This window comes from Sphaerulina musiva (assembly GCF_000320565.1).
Source record: "Sphaerulina musiva SO2202 unplaced genomic scaffold SEPMUscaffold_7, whole genome shotgun sequence".
NCBI lineage: Eukaryota > Fungi > Ascomycota > Dothideomycetes > Mycosphaerellales > Mycosphaerellaceae > Sphaerulina > Sphaerulina musiva.
This window is the reverse complement of record NW_016017389.1, coordinates 60,129-78,140: the sequence shown is the minus strand read 5'-3', so window position 1 is coordinate 78,140 and position 18,012 is coordinate 60,129. Positions and strand designations below refer to the sequence as shown.

Here is an 18,012-nt window from a genome sequence, read left to right as displayed (position 1 = left end):
GGTGTGTGGAGGTGTGATGATTTGGAGGAGGAGGAGGAGATGCAGTTCTTATGCACAGCCACTGGGGTTTTGTGTTTTGTGTTTGGGAAAGGGGGGGAAATATGTACGGGGACCGAGAGAGAGAGGGAGGGGGAAGGAGAGGGAGAGAAGGGAGTTTCGCGAAATGATGGGGGGAAGTATGAGCAGGAAAAGCAGCAAAGGAGCGGTGTTCTTCTCTCGATTTTGTTCTTCTTTCTTCTTCTTTCTTCTTCTTCTAGACTTTGTCAATAGATCGCAACATACATTGTATGCAGACAATAGTCTAGTAGACTCTCTTGATGAGATAATTAGTCCTCGCTTAAACAAAACAAAAATTGCGGAGTAACAAACAAAAAACCTGGAGAAAAAATCCGGGGTAACAAGAGTACTTACAAGGATATATAAATGTATACAAGTACACGACAAGGATAAATACAGCACAACACATTCGCATTTGCTCTTGGGTTGTGTGATTGGCGGACTTTTGTCGCTCATCACACATTTGTACATTGTTACTGTATATATGTATACATGTACAAGTCAGGTCAGCCTGGCAGATTCTGTAACACGACATGAATAATCCTGGACGCTTACCCCGCGATTACTATGTCCATGTATGTATGTACTCACTATACATGAACGTACCTGTTGCTTGGTTGGTTGATGGATAGGGTGGGATCATGTATGGGTGGTGATAGGCGATGGCCTGATGCTGATGCTGATAGAGATGAAAGAGGGGGGCGCGTGACCGTCTCGCTGACCATGGCAATGTCTGTCTGTCTGACGGGGGATATATGCGGGCGCTGATCTCCTCTCTCCGCTCTGCTCTCCTGATTTCTCTTTCGATCTGTTGGTTTTGCCTACTACTGGTAAATACTACCGAAATCTCCACTCTCCACTCATCAACAACAACAAAAGAAGCAACAAATCAGTCAAACAACTCTTACCATTCCATCCCATACTCCAAACATAACCAATACTGTCTGATTCTGTCTCAAAATGATCTCCCCCGTCGGCGTCGGAAGCAACAACCTACTCTACAAGAGTGCAGCTCTCTACGCCACCACGACTGCTTTCGTGGCTTTTTGGATCGGTCTGAGAATGCCGCTGCAAAACAACAAATCTGGACCGTATAATTACCACAAGATTGTCAAGCAAGGAAGGAGGATTCCGTGGAGGCGTCTGCCAAGGATTGCTTAGATGGAGATGACTTGTGTGAGAAGAAGTGGGAGGAGGACGCGAGAGAGGTATGTTTCGTAGTGTGGTGTGGTCGTTGTGGAGCTTCTTGTCGAGGAGGCAATGATGATGATGATGATGTTGATGATGATGCTGACAAGTCTGTTGGGTTAGGATAAAGCATCTCTTCACGTCAGCGATCGAAGTTTGATACATATACACCACCACCACTATCATAGCTTGCATCCCGTCTTCTTACCATCTGGTCACCATTACGACGAACGATTTCGGGCCGACCGTGGTCAATTCGTCGATACCGTCTTTCATTAAGCAACAATACCCCCTTACCTTACGAACTCTCAGCCCGCCACGCCCAGAACGAGTAGTGGAGGACACTCCGGTTTTCAGATTGCGAAACCCACCTACCTACCGAAATCTGCCCAAGTTTCACTGAGATTTGGATCACCTTCTCGATGGACGATACGACTGCGGATCGTCAGTCGGGGAGAAATCGTGGAGCTGTTCTTCTTTGCTGCTGCCTGTTCTACTACGTTTAGCGCAGCTTTTTTCATGTATGTATGACAGGAGTAGTTATTGTGAATACAACACTGTTGTCACACTCAATTTTCCTTTCCCTATACTGTGAACCTGTGCGGTCGTGGTCAATGTAGTGGGTGGAAATGGTGCTGTACACAGCAAGATTCTACATGAGCACGAGGCCCGCTCTTCAACTGTGTCGGGGCATCGTGATGGATGGCTTGGCCTCGTGTTGGTTGCAAACAATCACGTACGCTGTTTTTGTCAAAGCTGAGGGACTCAACGCCGGTGAACGAGATGTTCAGCTGACACTGCTCTCTTGAGACTTGCGCTCCTCCAACCCGCTGCCCGGCTAAACAGAATTTCTTGCTGGACAATATAGAAAGGTCGGCCAGTTGGATATCAATCTTGCATGCGAGGCATTTCTTCTAGCCGATAGAAGTCGACCAGAGTCGAATGGGATGTACTGCTTCAGCACACCTCTGTCTGGATCGGGCGAGGGTCAAGCATTCTGAGTGCTGTCACGATTCGTATTCAAGCTGACGCGGCTTTCGATTCGACATTTTGATAGGGGAATCCTAACATGGCACATTTTCAGTCGATCGTGCATATCTCTCTGCTGTAAGCTGTGTCATATTTCCTCACGCTGGGCCGAGGAATGACTCCGCTTTACCAGGATACCATACACTTCTCCAGCGTCATCTGCGTAGCTCCTGAAGAAGCGCAGAAAGCGGAAATCGTGTAGAACGAGATCAGAGGACTGCGCCACTGCACTCGATCGGCGGCGCATGGAGCATCGAAGCCAGAACGGCGAGTGACGCGGTGGCTTGAAATGGCGAGGCACCACAACTTGCATCTCCAGCCCTCTGGAAGTGTTCGCGATAGTCGATCACTGCAGTAAGTGCTGCAGTGAGTGATCCACCTTGGCACTAGTGTATGGCCCAAAGAACCTTGAACTTGCCGCAAGCAGAGAGATGCCTATTCCTGCCAGTGTCGATGTAGTCATCTGACATCTTCCACATAACCAAAGTTTGGCCCACAGAGCGGCCTGGAATCCCCAGGTGTGAACTCTTGAAGGTCGTAACGCCTCTTTCGCCGTATAGTAACGGCATGTCGAGGCCGAGAAGACCCAGAAGACGATAGGTCACGTCTTCACCACGCTTCGTACTGCGATGTCCGTCCCAGCTCATTCCGCAAGCTAGGCAATGATACTAAAATCTCGGGCAAAAGCCTCTCGGGATCATGTCAAATGGTTCATTGGTCGCCTGCACAACCACTCAAGTGCAGCACATTGAAGATTGATTGATCCTGACAGAGTCCAGCTGTGAGTGAACGAGCGACTTTCAGAAACGCTTCTTCGGCAAAAAGAGTATGATGCCTAAGTTGAACATGGGTGACGCGGTTCGTGGAACGCTGCCGAAACATCTGGATATCGGCTAGCAAACCGCCCCGATAACGCGGGTAGTAGTCTGCTATTGGCATACATCCGCGATCTCCGTTATACCAAGCTCATGTACCTCTGGAAGGAAGACCAGACAGACTGCAGACAATGCATCTCGTTGACACATGGGCTTGATAGCGTTGGATAGCTCGGCTGAGGACCTTTTGTCAATGCAAAATGTACCCATACAGGCCCGTTCCAGGTTCTGCCTTTCGTCTGGCGCTTTGTCTAGATCATGCCGTATATGGTCCATCCTCGGCGGGTTCGCATGATTTGACGAGCTTCTGGTACCTTAGACTATCCTGCTGACGTTCAAGAAGATATTCTTTTTGGTATGCCTGGGCCTAGAAAGTCCGTGACCTGCAGCGTAGTCGATTGTTGGTAGTCTGACAGGACAGCTGATTGACTGGAATTCGTCATGCAATACAGACCAGTATACGCAGGAACCGAAGTGAGGTGAAGCCACGGAATGAAGAGAAAGTGAAGTCGAGAGGGATAGAGGGCGCCGGCGAATTCAAGATCGGATTCGTAAGGCGGCAAACGGGCCGATGCGGCCGAGGCCGACGGCCACGCCGGTTCCCGAGAGACTGACCCAACATTGGCAGGGAGAGAGGTTGTATACGTAGCACCGCAGCACTGTTCTCTATACCAGGAACTACTTCGAGGCCATCGTTGCTGGTAGTGGCTGATCATCCTTCACCACCCACTGGCGCTCTCTCTCTCTCTCTCCCACCCACCATGACGAGGTAGCAGACATCCTTCTACAACCAGGATCAGGATCAGGATCAGGATATGGACATGAACGACGACGAAGACGACGACAAGTACGTTCGCTACGCGCACGTGCCCATTCCCTCCTACGAAGACGCCATCCAGCGTCCGAACTCATCGCAGAACCACGGCCAAGCTGAGCAAGAACGCGAGGGACTGCTGGACCAACATGGACGAACGCGCTCCTATCAGCCGCCGACGGCCGAATCGCCACGATCGAGCGAGGACAGCGACCTGAGATTGCCCGAGGTGGACGGCGACGATAATGATGAGCGACGACGAGTGGAAGAGCTCGACTATCTCGATCCCTCCACCGCCGACCCCGACTCCCGAAGAGCGGGCCTATACCATCGCTCCAGGATACGATCCAAGTTCAGCCAGCACCTGTCCAATCTGGGCGCCACTCTTTCCTCCCTCCGCTTGCCTTCTTTTCGATCTCTATATACCCCTGTACAATCAGAACTCGAACAAAACAACAACAATAACAACAACGAAAACGATCATGAAAACGAAAACTCCTCGGAGCCTCCTCGACGCTGGGCGTGGCTCTATCGACCGCTTCCATCCCTTCCCGTGCAGTACCGCATGGGTGCCGCGACTGCTGCGAGACTGTGCGGCCTCATGTCCATCGCCATTCTCATCTACGTCCTGTTCATTCTGGACGTCTTCCCTAACAGCGGCCGATATATCGGCACGCGCTTCGATCCAGAGTCGGTCCGATCATATGTGCAAGAGAACGTGGATGCTGCGCGAATTGAGGAGTACCTCTATCACATTACAGGCTACGATCATGTAGCAGGAACAGAAGGAGATCTGTACATGGCAGAATGGATGAAGGGGAAGTGGGAGGAAGAGGGGCATCTCGACAGTGTGGCCTTGCGCAGCTACTATGTCTATCTGAATTACCCGAAGCAGGACGGCCGGAGTGTCAGTATCGTGGCACCCGAGAACAAAAAGTGGAAGGCCAAGTTGGAGGAAGAAAGAGCCGATCCGGTGAAACAGCAGACATGGGCATGGCATGGACACAGCAAGAATGGATTGGTCGAGGGACACTTGATCTATGCAAACGGGGGCAATAGAGAGGACTTTGCCTGGTTGCGTGATCAAGGTGTGACGCTGAATGGAAGTATTGCCCTCATGCGATACTACAGCACGCAGGGCGATCGAGCGTTGAAGATCAAGGCGGCAGAAGATGCGGGCTGTATTGGGGCCCTGATATACTCGGATCCTACCGAAGATGGTTCTGTTCGAGGCCCAGTGTGGCCAGAAGGTCCCTGGAGATCCGAGGACAGCTTGCAAAGAGGAGGTGTCAGTCTGATGAGCTGGATCGCAGGAGATCCATTGACTCCCGGATATGCCAGCACCAAAGACGCCAAGGTCCACGACAAGGAGAATAACCCTGGCCTGGTCGGCATTCCTTCACTTCCACTATCGTGGCGAGACGCGAAAGTGCTGCTAGAGTCCCTCTCGGGGCATGGTGTGCAGGTTCCCAAAGAGTGGGTCGGTGGCGACAAATCCTTCACAAAAGAGTGGTACTCTGGCGCTTCCCCGGACAAGTCATCTGACACGCCGATCGTCAACCTGAAGAACCACAATGATGAGAACGACAAGCAACAAATTTGGAACCTGCACGGCCTGATTGAAGGTTTAGAGCAGCCGGAGAAGAAGATTCTCATCGGCAATCATCGCGACAGCTGGTGCTTTGGTTCTGTGGATCCAGGCAGTGGCAGTGCAGTCATGATGGAGATGGTCCGCATCTTTGGCGCACTGCGAAAGCTGGGCTGGCGGCCTCTGCGGTCCATCGAGTTCATCAGCTGGGATGCCGAAGAGTATAACCTCGTCGGCAGCACCGAGTACGTAGAAGACAACATGGAAGCTCTTCGCGAGGATGCCGTGGCATACCTGAACATCGATGTGGGTGTGTATGGTCCCGACCCCGTGTTCCGAGCTGCCGGCTCTCCAGTTTGGGAACGACCTTTGCTTCACATCCTCGACCGAGTGAACACCCCCAGCGGGTCTGCCACTCTCCGCCAGATCTGGGACGACAGGAAGTCAAAGCTCGAAGGGCTCGGTGCAGGTTCTGATTACGTCGCATTTCAAGATATGGCCGGCACGTCCTCTATTGACTTTGGCTTCGAAGGCCCGGAATACGGTTACCCCTATCATTCCTGCTACGAGACCTTCGATTGGATGAAGCGATTTGGCGACCCTGACTTTGGTTGGCACAGGACTCTTGGTCAACTCTGGGCTCTTCTCATTCTGGAAATTGCCGACCGACCCATCGTCCCATTCGATCTGCGCAGTTACGCTGATGCGCTGGATGGGCCATATCTCGACACGCTGCAAAACTACGCTACATCTCAGCTCCAGAAGCTCGGTCAGTCCACCCCCTCGGACAACAAGACCGAAATCGACATCTCCTCCCTCAAAGAAGCCGCCCAACACCTGAAATCTGTGGCCTCTCACTTTCACAAATTCGAAGACCTATGGACCACCAACGTGCTTGGCACAGGCGGTTTGGAAACCTCATCCTACGCCATCCGCCGTCTAGCCTACAATGACGCCCTCTCCACTTTCGAAACCGATCTCCTCGATATCCCCTCTTCACCACTGGATACAGACCAGCATGGTGTGCCGGGGCGAGAGCAATTCAAACATATTGTATTTGGCCCTCAGGCGTGGAGTGGATACGATGAGGCGTATTTTCCGGCGGTGAGAGATGCCTTGGACGTCGGGGATTGGGCGCTCGCGCAGAAGCAGGTGGACAAGGCCGCGGACATTTTGGAAAGAGCCATCAAAAGATTGGAGGGCAAAGGAAGGAAACTAATGTTGAAGTGAATAACATATCATCAATCAATTTTGTACAGGCAAAATGGGAAGAAGGAAATCGGCGACTGAGGGAAAATGGTTTTTTTGATTTCTTATCTTTTTTTCCCATATCGAGGACTTGTTGTCAGTCAGTCTCGTCGTATTTTCTTTTTTTGTATAGGGTTGAACGAACCATCACTCATAGCAGGGCGTAACGGCGTTTGTCGGTGCGCGGCTTTACTTCTTTTTCTTTTGAAAGCGAGCAAGTGTGTATCTTGTCGTGCGCATTTATCAATAATGAAAAGTCAGAATAGTGCACTATTTGCCTTTTGGCCTTTTTTTTTCGTTTGTTCCCTACCTAGGTACTTTACCTGGACAGACAGAGAGAGAGACTCTATACCTTACTTACCGTATTTATTGTCTTGTTTCTATCTCTGCTACCTACCTACCTTACGGTGATTCTCATATAGCCTGACTCAGAAGTTTGTTTGCTTGTCTGTCGATGGACGCCTGTTGCGCTAAAAAGTCAAGATCCGAATGTGTCTCTAGGCTCCCGCTCGAGCACGTCTCTACTTACTTTGAAAGGTCCCTCTCCGCGGCAACTCTCTCACACTCTCTTGACAGTGCTTTAGAATGACTGAACATCCAAGTACGGCTGAGGACAATCATCTAACAGTCACAGCTCAGACACCCGATGACAACCATCTCATCCCTGCTGAACACGCCGTCTTCAACACCACCGAACTGTGCGAACGAATCCTCACGCACCTACCAGTTAGAGCGATTATCGGAGCACTCCGAGTCTGCAAGCAATGGAAGGAATGCGTTGAGAATTCTCCCGGCATCAAACAGAAGCTTTTCATCAACAGCCAGCTTCCTGCCCACAGCTGGGACACCTACGGTCATGGGAAACACCAAGTCGGGCAGCGAATTGAAGATGCACCAGATACAAGTGGCAGCGTGGCAAAATTGAATGGGCTCTTGATGAGCAGCAGCCAGAATCGCAACGATAGCGGCGATGTACTTGTTCGCCCTGTACGGGTATCACCGCTGTTGCGCACCCGCGAGCCCTTTCCTCATATGGAGAAAGTTTACAGTTTCGATTGGACCGTATTCAGCACGATCGAGGGTTTCAGTACCAGTGCATCGGGTTTCGCTGCTTTGTCGTTCCTGACGGATCCACCTTGCCGTGAACTGAGTGTCGGTTTTACATGGTATTCCTTGTGCCCAGATACGCAGCTTGATGGTGGATTCGCAAAAGAATATCTATTGAGTTCGCAGGACGGATTGACTATTGCTCACATCATGCGTAGTGTGTTGTGTGACGAGAAATTTGCCCGCGACATGCGGCTTGTCAAGAGCTACGGGCATGAAAAATTCAAGATACAGGGGGTTGTCTATTTCCATCATCCATCGTAAATCTTGTGAAGGAACAGCAGTGGCGGCTTGCATTGGGGATCCAGCGGTCCTAGGATAATGAGACCTGCAAGAAGGGTTCTCGAGCCAGGATGCTGTAAGGCGTCGCAGGCTTTCCCACTGTCCGCAGTTATTGCCTAAGCCGCTAAACTGCAGGTCACCAGAATGCCACATTTGCAATCGATGGCGTCTCTGTTCGTAGTAGAGGCACGGCGTTCAGCTATAGTCGTAGCGTCTCTTAATCGAAAGTGTCCATGCATTCCGTTCCAAGCGCCGCACTCAACGTCAATCCATGTTCAACTGAATCCGCGACTGCTCACCAGAACTGGCAAGTCGTGAAGGCGTTCTTGTGACGGTAAGGAGTCACGACGCTGGCGGTGCCCTTGTGTCGCATGGCTATAGGGCCTGGCTGCTTCGCGTGGGCCTGGATCACCCAAATGCCAAATGCGGACCACTTGCTGAGGAGTTTCGCCTCGATGGCGGTCCTCGAGCAGCCCCTCTTCCTCTCGTACAGACTGACACGCTCTTGCGTATAGAAGCAGTAATAATGGATCAGGCGGGTGGTTCTGAACGACGAAAAGAGAGGTCGAAGTGATGGAGAAGAAGAGGTGCCAAGATGTGAAAGATGTGAAAGATGCGAAAGATGTGAAAGATGTGAAAGTGACAGAGATGGGGTTGGCGCCAAGCTTTAAACGCGAAGGAAGCGAAGGGCCGACCCGGGCTCGCGTCTTTCCCAGCCATCTCCAGCCTCGCGACGCGCATCCACAGATTCCACTCTCTAGCCTTCATACCACCCGCACCGCTTGACCAGCCTCCTCGACGCAAAAGATGGCAGTCTGTGTGGACAAAATGGCTCTTGATCCCTGGCCGATCTCTGCAACACATCCTGCACACCTCGCACGACATCGAAATCGACCGCCGTGAACGAACCGAACACTCCATCATTACCCGGCCAACGTATCACCATACCAGCCAGTCCTTTGGGCATCCCGTCGGAGAGGCATCAGTCATCTATACTATACCATACACACAGTACGACCGCGCACGAGCTGAGGGCTCCTGATAGCAATGCGCTTCGCCTCTGCCTCCATCCTCGCCGCGACCACATATCTCGCCGTCCGCGCACGAGCACTTCCACATCCAGCGCCAGCAGTAACATACAATGTGGTCGACGTGGGTGGTCCAACCGACACGCCTTCTCAAGTGCAGCCAGAGACGATATATGAGACTGTGCAGACCACTTTAGCAGCTCAAACGACCATCACAGAAGTTTCGACTGTCACTGCCGAAACGGCCATCACAACTGAAGAGCTTCCGACAACGTCGACGACGACCTCGAAGTGGACGGCGGTGATGGCAAGTGGGCCGCCGACGACATCCAGTCCTGCTAGCTCCGCTTCCACGAGCACGAGCACGAGCACGAGCGCAAGCTATAGCACATCGAGCTCAGCGTTGAACACTCCGTCAATTGCAGCGCACACATCAGTCACCTCAACAACGAGTACTTCTACCACATGCACCACATCGAGCTCTTCATCAAGCACGTCCTGGACTCCAGCAGAATCGAGCACAGAAGCTCCAGTGTCTCCATACACACCGGTGGCAACCGCTACAGCCACCCACACTGCCGACGATGGCTTCTACCACCCTCCCGGAGACAATGGCTCCTACCACCCTCCCGGAGATAATGGGAAATACTACCCTTTTACCCCTTCTGTGACAGCGTCATCGACCTCGACCAGACCGAGCTGCTCTTCGGGGATTGCCAAAGCTACCGGGTGGGCAGCACCCTGGAACGCCACAGGCAACTACGTGAAGCGAGGTTTTGCTGCGCCGTCTGGTAGACTGCCTTCCCCTAACGCAGGGACCCACCTGGAGCTACTATGAGGACGTGTCATGGAGCTTTTCACAGATTGATTGATCGATTCCTTAGTGCTTTTCATGCAGTGCATAGCGATGGGTATTTCGTATGGGCTTGGAGTCTCGAGCGATGGGTTACATGACAGAATGAACATGTTGAAGTCAGGATGGGCATATGGGAACACACACACACACAACAGGAAAGCGATACAGGTTGAACACGGATTGCTCTGGCTAGTGCAGCATTGGAGCTAATAGGTATGATTGTAATGATAAGGTATCGGATAGTCGTGTATGACTGAGCAACGAATGCGGATCCATACGCACATGACACAACATCTCAAGCAACTCTCACGGACAGTTTCGTTTTGTGCTCGATCTTCTCGTCTGCATGAATTTGCACCATGTTCTACCCAACGTAATCATCTTGTCAGTGCAACGCAACACCCTTATCCCACCCACGCCCGTCTCGTACCTCTACCTAGCGAGTCCCTTGGCCAAGAATCTCTCCATACCTTACTTTCCTCTTCTTCGAACACTTCTTGAAAGAGTATAAATGAATGATTTGGAATGTTCGAATACCTTGGCTATATAAATCTGGAAACTTGTTGTTGTCGGACTCACCAATATATAAATTGGTCTCTATACCTTATTGCCTCCTAAGGAGAACAACCACACCAGGTAGGTACGTACGTTGGAGAAATATCAAAACCTGAAAAGTGCGAGTCTGGGGAACCCTAACCTAACCCTAAGCAACTTACTGTCACTTTGAACGTAGGTAGGTATATATGCCTTCCGTACTACTACTTGCTGCGCTATAAGATGTTCTTGTCTCTCGTCATTACACGACCTCCTTTATGTAAGACCCAACATCGATTGTCTCACAGGCTTAATAGCTGATATGTTTTGCCCCTCCCCCCTTTTCATCCAGCTATCTGTGGCGTTCCATTATTTTGAGCTTGATGGTCTACTTGTTGCCGGAACTCTGATCAGCTGCATATGTGCAGGGGCAGACGAGGACGGATGGCCATGCTCGAGAGTCGGTTTGCTTTGATGCTCGATTATATGCCCTGATGAGTTCGCTCACGTCTGAGTTGCCCTTAAAGTCTGAGCACGAACTTGGCGACGTGAAAGAAAGCTTCACCCGCGTTTCAGTCGTGCGAGCACAATTCTATTGTACTCGAGGACGTTATCGATTCTCCTGCCAGGGGACAACAAGGCTTCTCCAGCCATATTCGACGACCGATGTTATCATCGCCTCCTCGGCAACCCCCACTTGTCCTCCACGAAATCAATAAGATCCACCAGATCTCTACACTCCCCCAGCCGTCTCCTCTCCTTCTTCCCCATCCCTTCCATCTTCGCCGTCATCTCACTCACATGATGCAGCACTAACGGAAACGGAATCGGACACTTAATCGCCCAATACATAAAATCCTGCACACACCTCACCGGAACCTCTTCATACCCCGCAAACATGGCCGGATTCTCCAAAATGCCTCTCGCAGCCATCACTCCGTCCGCGCCAGTCAGATCCGCAATCCTCCTCACATCCGCCAGACTAAACGCATCCCCATTCGCAATCAACGGCACTTTCACCACGCCTTCCTCCTTCAACTTCCGAATCGCCTCATAATCCGGCCTCGTACTCGACCGCTGCGTTCTCGTTCTCCCATGCACCGTCACAAAATCCACTCCAGCCTCCTGCACGATCCGCAACCATCTCCTCGTCACCTCCAAATCTTCGTGGATGCGAATTTTCACGCTCACGCTTTTGCCCCATTTCCCCACGCGCGTTTTGGCCGCTCGAACCATTTCTGCGACGAGCGAGGGAGAGTCTTGGAGTGCGCATCCGATGCCTGACTGGATGGCCCAGGATTGGGGGCAGCCGCAGTTGAGATCTATGCCGTCGACCCATGGCGCGATCATTTCTGCTGCGCGGGCGAATTCGAGAGGGGAGGAGGCGGCGAATTGGGCGATGATGACGACGGGTTTGTTTTGTGCTTGTTTGTCATTTCCATCTCCATTTCCACCAACATCTCCATCGATCACATCAACGCCCCTCCTCCCTCTCCCTTCCGTACCATCATCATCATCACCACCCATCTCCCACACATGTGTCGTAAACTCCGCATCTCGAGCAATTTGCGAACGATTCGATTCCCGCGCGAGCATCATGGGCGTAAAAATGACATCTGCGCCGTATTCTCGCACCAGCATCCGAAAGGGGAGTTTACTATACCGCACCATCGGGGCCGAGACGTTTAAGGGTCGGCCACCATTTTGTTTTGCTTGGGAGAAGAGGGTGAGGATTCTAGATTTGGGATGGAAGAGAGAGAGGGAGAATATGTTAGTATTTAATTTGAATATCAAAAAGAAAATGACGAAAAGAAGGGATGGATGGATGGATGGATGGAAAGAGAGAGACGTACCGAGGTGTTGGGTTTGTTGTGTTTGGAAAGTTTGTCTTCATGTTATCATCATCGTCATCATCGTTAAGGGACGTAGGTTCTGTGATGTTTTCCATATTGTGTTGTTTGGTGTTGAGAGGCGATATGGTACCTTACCTATGGTCAAGCAGTCGGAGTGCGAACGAAGTTCGGGACAGGATTTGCACAAAATTGTTATGCATATTACATAATCCTCAAGCACAACATTCGTGCACTTGAACCGCTTCATTCAACAGGCCACCATGTAATGCCAAGAAAGAGATTGCAAAGCTAGGCAGGGCTAGGAAAGTTACATTCAACGTCCTCTCATCATCATCTTTCATCTTCAAGTCGGTTTGCCTATACCATCATCTTCCTATCTTCTTCCATCCTTGTTCCACGATTCCATACACATCCAGACCATATGTGTATATGCATCTTGCAGCCCCACGCCGTCATATATCCCACCTATACCTATCAGTCCTCTTTGATCCGTAGCCTTGATGGATCCCTCATGCCCGTGCCATATATGCCTAAAGGTAGTCTCCCACCGAGCGAAACCGTAGCAGACAGAACGACCTAGGCCCGACCCGAAGACGCCACGCCGATGAATGTATTGGCTTTTGTTCAAACGCATGACCTTGAAGCCGATCGAGAGCGGGAATGTGGTGGATGTTGCTGGTCGCTTGCTCGAGAACTGATTTGAGAGGAACAACGGGCAGTCAAGAGATGGACGCAAAACCAAACGGTGATGGACATCAGGCAGGATGGCAGCTGCCAGAGATATTGCGATGTCGGCACTTGAACTGAGGAAATGCGTAATGCAAAGAGAAGGGACGCTGGGAAATGGACTGCAGATGCTACGGGAAGGCCATGTCATGGCCCGTGTGCAATTCTGTCCGATGAGACTTCAAGATGTGTGTGATTGGAATACACACGAGGTCTCATTACATCAAGCAGCCAAGTTGATCTGTTCTATCATGGTCAGTGGCCTGTGCGTTCAGCAAGCCCTCCGGGTGCTTGAGGATGATTACCGAGGACAGTGTAAATTCGGGAGACACGGGGGGACGGAAGAGAATCGCAGAAATGCGATGTGATTTTGACAAGCTTTCTTCCGATACAAGACTGTCTCACCCAGAGTCCAATTGCGTCGTCGTGCCCTGTTGCGATGCCCATAGCATCTGGTGTCATGGCATTGTAGATTGTGTCGTCCCAGTTGCGCTCCGCTTGGTCACCATGAGCTGCAGTGCTTGGACCGATATCGTCGGTATGCGCATAGGGCCAAAAGAACTGTATCGGGCCAGCGCATGGCGAGTGCAGTTCAGAGGCTGCCATCACTTTACTATCTCCTGCTAGTCTGTCATACTTTGAGCACCATCCTCTTCTGCTCGTCGAGCGCGTGCGCCTGGCACTGGTGAAATTAGCGCACGTCAAGCTCGAGATTGGGATGAGCGACTAACCAGGTCAGAAACCTGGATGGATAGCAGCTCACACCACTGCCGCGGCAAATGTGTCCGACGCTCCCAAGGAACCGCCTTTGTGTTCGCCCGTTGGGATCTTCCAACTCTCAGCCTGCATGCGCTCGAGAAACTGCCGATGATCCTCCAGATGGGCTTCGTGGCCGGCGGTCATCTCGTCGAGTGAAGTGGCCAGGTCTCTCAATGCAGCGATTGCCTCGGCGAAGAAGTCGTGCTTCACCTTCGTATCCCTCCTGGCGGCGGCGGGCGGCTGCGGATGCTTGCGAGGTCGCTGGTCTGACATTTCTGGCGGCGCTGCTGCTGTCAGTGATGAGGTGGTACTTGCTGCTGTCGTTGATATCGGTGCTGTGCGGTGGATGAAATGGTGTTTGCTGCAGGTGGTGAGGTGACAGTAATGTGCGTTCGTGTGCGCGAGGAAAGGAAGGTGGACAAACAATGACTTCCACCGTCAATACCTCCCTACCTACTTAGCGAGGTTCTGGCTCCAATGCTCCTGACGGGAGTGTGCACCTGAAAGCGCGCCAAAAGAAAAAGGAGCCGCCAGCTTCATAATCTAGCTGGACACGACAGTGCGGGCTCGCGTGGAGGTTGTGCGATGTTGCGTTCGCTATCGAGATCAAAAAAGAATGTGCCGACGTTGAGGATCGAACCAGAGCAAAAAACGCAGACCTGACGGGTGTTAAGGCGTACAGGTTGCGGGAAACTCGCTCAGAGTGATCAAGGGTTGTTATCCTGACTCTTCATTGGTCGTTTCATTATGACAAAGCATCACAGAGACTTCTATATGTATGTCAACAATTCCATCGCCTGCGGGCGGGTGAAGAACATGACATATAGAAGTCTAGGTCTCTACGATATCAATTGCATCGCCGGCGAGCGGATGCACAACACGAACACCGCCTCATGACAAAATATCATCGGGACTTCTATGTGTATGTCCACAATTGCATCGCCGGCGAGTGGGTGAAGAACATGAACATGTCAGCAATTGCATCGCCGGCCAGCGCGTGAAGAACATGAATACCGCCTCATGACGAAACATCATAGAGAATCTATGTGTGCCTATGTCAGCAATTGCATCGCCGGCCGGCGCGTGAAGAGACGAGCACCGCCTCATGACAAAACATCATAGAGATTTCTATGTGTACCTATATCCAGAATTGCGTCGCCGGCGAGCGGGGTGAAGCCCACAAACACCGCCTCATGACAAAACATCATAGATACCTTACTTCTATGTGTATGTCAACAGTGCCATCGCCGGCAAGCGGGGTGAAGGCCACGAACACCACCACCGGAATCGCCGTGCTAGGATGTTGGTTGCTTGCGCTTGCTATCGGGATGCAAAACAAAAGAATGTGCTGACGATAGCGAGGATCGAACCAGAGCAAAAACGATCCCCGCGGGAGCTACCCGCGAGGGTACGGGAAAGTCGCTCAGAGTGAACTAAATCAAGGGGGGCGAATCCTGACTCTTCATTGGTCGTTTCATTAACTATGAAAGTGCAACATTGGGACTTTAATATATATGTCCACCTGCTACAATTCCACATAGCAGGCGAGCGTGGTGAAGGCCGGCACCAATGATGCCGACGCCGAGGACGCCGCCGCCGACAACAACGCCGCCGCCGACAACGCCGCTGCCAACAACGCGGCTGCCGCTGCCAACAACGCCGCCGCCGCTGCCAACAACGCCGCCGCCGCTGCCAACAACGCCGCCGCCGCTGCCAACAACGCCGCCGCTGCCAACAACGCCACCGCTGCCAACAATGCCACCGCCGCCAATAACGCCGCCACCGACGACAACGACAACGACAACGACAACGACAACGACAACGACAACGACAACGACAACGACAACGACAACGACAACGACAACGACAACGACAACGAGGACGACAACGACAACGACAACGACGACGACGGCGCCATGACGACATGACGACGACGACGAGGACTCGCGCTTAGGTACCTTGTACCTACTACCGGAATTCAAAAAAATAAAAGAATGTGCCGACGCGATAGTACCTACCTAGGTGAGAGTCGAACCCTGGACCAAAAAGTGCAAAAACAATCCTCGCGGGAGCGACCCGCCAGGATCGGGAAAGTCGCTCAGAGTAAACTAAATCAAGGGTGGCGAGTCCTGACTCTTCATTGGTCGTTTCATTATCATGACAAAGCAGCATTTGGACTTTTATATATACCTACCTCAACAATTCTACATAGTACTTAGGCGAGAGGGGTGAAAGTCGACGCAGACGATGCCGATGTGACACCGAAACCCCTGACGACGACGATACCTACGACGACGACGATACCTACGACGACGACGATACCCACGACGACGACGATACCCACGACGACGACGATACCCACGACGACGACAACACCGACACCTACGAGGAAACCGACACCCACGACGACAACACCCACGATGACGACACCGACACCCACGAGGAAACCGACACCCGGGACGACAACACCCACGATGACGATGACGATGACGACGAGGACGAGGACGAGGACGAGGACGAGGACGAGGACGACGACGACGAGGACGAGGACGACGACGACGACGACGAGGACTTGCGCTTATCATCGGAATTAAAAAAAAGAAAAAGAAAAAAAGAAAGTGCCGATGGGATATCGAGATAGTAGTGGGGAATCGAACCCTGGACCAAAAGTGCAAAAACGATCCCCGCGGGAGCGACCCGCGAGGATCGGGAAAGTCACTCAGAGTAAACTAAATCAAGGGTGGCGAGTCCTGACTCTTCATTGGTCGTTTCATTATCACGAGAAAGCAACATTTGGACTTTAATATATATGTCAACAATTCCGTGGCGGGAAAGACCACGCATACCGCCGCCAGAATCGCGGTGATACTGACGGCGACAACTGCAGTATCTGTGAGACAAAAGGCACGATAACTGCATTGGTAAAAAGGCCACTTTCTGTTATCATGCTACCTATTCAGTTGATTCGAGTCTGCATCTCCTGCTGGAACAGCGGACTCGACAGGTAAACAGCGCAGGCGATACAGCCAGCGCACAACCGCACACCCGCAGCACCGCTACCTGACGGCGACGTCCAACTTTGCACCCGTACCGGAGCGACAGGCTCCACTTCTACTCAGGCGGCGGCAGCACACATCCTCATCACCATCACCAGTGACGAGCGTGCGCAATAGAGACTCCTCCCGAAAGCAGCTCAGCGGCAATTCAAAGGAGCATGCGGGATCAAAGGACATGCGCGCGAGGATGCCTCTTCCATGACCAAAGGCAGGCAGCCTGTGTCCGCGGCGTGCGTGTACATCAGGGGGCTACTCGGCGCTGCTGGCAACTTGGCAATACCAACGCTGGCACGACTGCCACCACAGGAGTTTCGCCGAGCCGAGCGACACAGTGTGTTCATCGCCAGCGACGGCGACCACCGGAAGCAGACGGCGCAGTGCCAAAGCGTGCATTCGGATCAAAGACACCAGCAGACCAGCTCTGCGCCGCTCGCAGCTCGCCTGTACTAGAGCCCACCACCACCATCATATGAGACGAAGGACGATACGGCCCATGCAAGGACTGTGTTGGCTGCGCGCCGCGGAGGTAAGGTATGCAACGAGGTGCACGCACGCGCATCAGTGACAGGCCTACACTAGATGCAGAATCAACTGAACTGGCGACGGCCCTGACATCAGGCATGCCCACGAGACCGATCTCTCTCAGACGAAAGGCTGGCTTTGTGCGAGTCAGAACTGCGTCGACGAACATCATTGCTTTGTTCGACAACCGAGCTCAAGAACGCTGTCTGCGCTCCACTGTGAGCTTCGTGCATTGAGTCGCCACCTAAGCGCTCGTACTTTTCGCCAACAGCGTGAACACTGGCACAGGGGAAGCCACGAGACGTCAAATGGGCTTACATATTGCGAAGCACCTGCTTACAATCTCGCCATGCTCACTGAGCAGCGCGACAGCATGTCCCGCGGGCGATCGGAGCGTGGTCACTGTCACCAGCTTGACTTCCTGGCAGAGTTCTTAAGAATCAAGTCATGTTGGAGCGCGGATTTGACAAGACCTCAATGAACAATGGAC

General features: G+C 52.2%; 11 protein-coding genes across 11 annotated transcripts; 7 read left to right on the top strand and 4 right to left on the bottom strand.

The window, feature by feature from the left end:
- Nucleotides 1-881: 881 nt before the first annotated feature.
- On the top strand, nt 882-1,811 carry SEPMUDRAFT_150047 (uncharacterized protein; the record flags this gene model as incomplete). The annotated part of the gene is made up of 2 exons (XM_016905933.1): nt 882-1,265; nt 1,369-1,811. A coding segment is annotated over one exon (273 nt), but the record flags the coding sequence as incomplete, so codon positions are not given.
- A 1,083-nt stretch (nt 1,812-2,894) lies between these two features.
- On the bottom strand, nt 2,895-3,382 carry SEPMUDRAFT_126625 (uncharacterized protein). The gene has a single exon (XM_016902088.1). It carries the CDS (start codon nt 3,357-3,359, stop codon nt 3,204-3,206), a length of 156 nt encoding a protein of 51 aa, XP_016759123.1. The 5' UTR covers nt 3,360-3,382; the 3' UTR covers nt 2,895-3,203.
- A 428-nt stretch (nt 3,383-3,810) lies between these two features.
- SEPMUDRAFT_150045 (Zn-dependent exopeptidase) lies at nt 3,811-7,044 on the top strand. The gene has a single exon (XM_016905932.1). The coding sequence runs from the start codon at nt 3,965-3,967 to the stop codon at nt 6,779-6,781; it is 2,817 nt and encodes a 938-aa protein (XP_016759122.1). The 5' UTR covers nt 3,811-3,964; the 3' UTR covers nt 6,782-7,044.
- Nucleotides 7,045-7,384: 340 nt separating this feature from the next.
- SEPMUDRAFT_134238 (uncharacterized protein) lies at nt 7,385-8,769 on the top strand (the record flags this gene model as incomplete). Its single annotated transcript, XM_016902627.1, has 1 exon — nt 7,385-8,769. The coding sequence occupies one exon, from the start codon at nt 7,385-7,387 to the stop codon at nt 8,168-8,170; it is 786 nt and encodes a 261-aa protein (XP_016759121.1). The 3' UTR covers nt 8,171-8,769.
- SEPMUDRAFT_134237 (uncharacterized protein) lies at nt 8,082-10,341 on the bottom strand. Its single transcript, XM_016902626.1, has 2 exons — nt 8,968-10,341; nt 8,082-8,733 (listed from the first exon to the last, which is right to left on the bottom strand). Exons 1-2 carry the CDS (start codon nt 9,153-9,155, stop codon nt 8,484-8,486), a joined length of 438 nt encoding a protein of 145 aa, XP_016759119.1. The 5' UTR covers nt 9,156-10,341; the 3' UTR covers nt 8,082-8,483.
- On the top strand, nt 9,002-10,341 carry SEPMUDRAFT_150044 (uncharacterized protein). The gene has a single exon (XM_016905931.1). The coding sequence runs from the start codon at nt 9,236-9,238 to the stop codon at nt 10,052-10,054; it is 819 nt and encodes a 272-aa protein (XP_016759120.1). The 5' UTR covers nt 9,002-9,235; the 3' UTR covers nt 10,055-10,341.
- Nucleotides 10,342-10,944: 603 nt separating this feature from the next.
- On the bottom strand, nt 10,945-12,552 carry SEPMUDRAFT_134235 (FMN-linked oxidoreductase). Its single transcript, XM_016902625.1, has 2 exons — nt 12,460-12,552; nt 10,945-12,341 (listed from the first exon to the last, which is right to left on the bottom strand). The coding sequence occupies exons 1-2, from the start codon at nt 12,498-12,500 to the stop codon at nt 11,279-11,281; spliced, it is 1,104 nt and encodes a 367-aa protein (XP_016759118.1). The 5' UTR covers nt 12,501-12,552; the 3' UTR covers nt 10,945-11,278.
- A 270-nt stretch (nt 12,553-12,822) lies between these two features.
- On the bottom strand, nt 12,823-15,775 carry SEPMUDRAFT_150042 (uncharacterized protein). Its single transcript, XM_016905930.1, has one exon. It carries the CDS (start codon nt 13,334-13,336, stop codon nt 12,833-12,835), a length of 504 nt encoding a protein of 167 aa, XP_016759117.1. The 5' UTR covers nt 13,337-15,775; the 3' UTR covers nt 12,823-12,832.
- SEPMUDRAFT_118307 (uncharacterized protein) lies at nt 15,428-15,872 on the top strand (the record flags this gene model as incomplete). Its single annotated transcript, XM_016901419.1, has 2 exons — nt 15,428-15,433; nt 15,486-15,872. 2 exons carry the CDS (start codon nt 15,428-15,430, stop codon nt 15,870-15,872), a joined length of 393 nt encoding a protein of 130 aa, XP_016759116.1.
- Nucleotides 15,486-17,483, top strand: SEPMUDRAFT_134233 (uncharacterized protein). The gene is made up of 2 exons (XM_016902624.1): nt 15,486-16,130; nt 16,752-17,483. Exons 1-2 carry the CDS (start codon nt 15,939-15,941, stop codon nt 16,950-16,952), a joined length of 393 nt encoding a protein of 130 aa, XP_016759115.1. The 5' UTR covers nt 15,486-15,938; the 3' UTR covers nt 16,953-17,483.
- SEPMUDRAFT_126620 (uncharacterized protein) lies at nt 15,797-17,483 on the top strand. The gene is made up of 2 exons (XM_016902087.1): nt 15,797-15,992; nt 16,614-17,483. The coding sequence occupies exon 2, from the start codon at nt 17,199-17,201 to the stop codon at nt 17,448-17,450; it is 252 nt and encodes an 83-aa protein (XP_016759114.1). The 5' UTR covers nt 15,797-15,992; nt 16,614-17,198; the 3' UTR covers nt 17,451-17,483.
- Nucleotides 17,484-18,012: the final 529 nt, after the last annotated feature.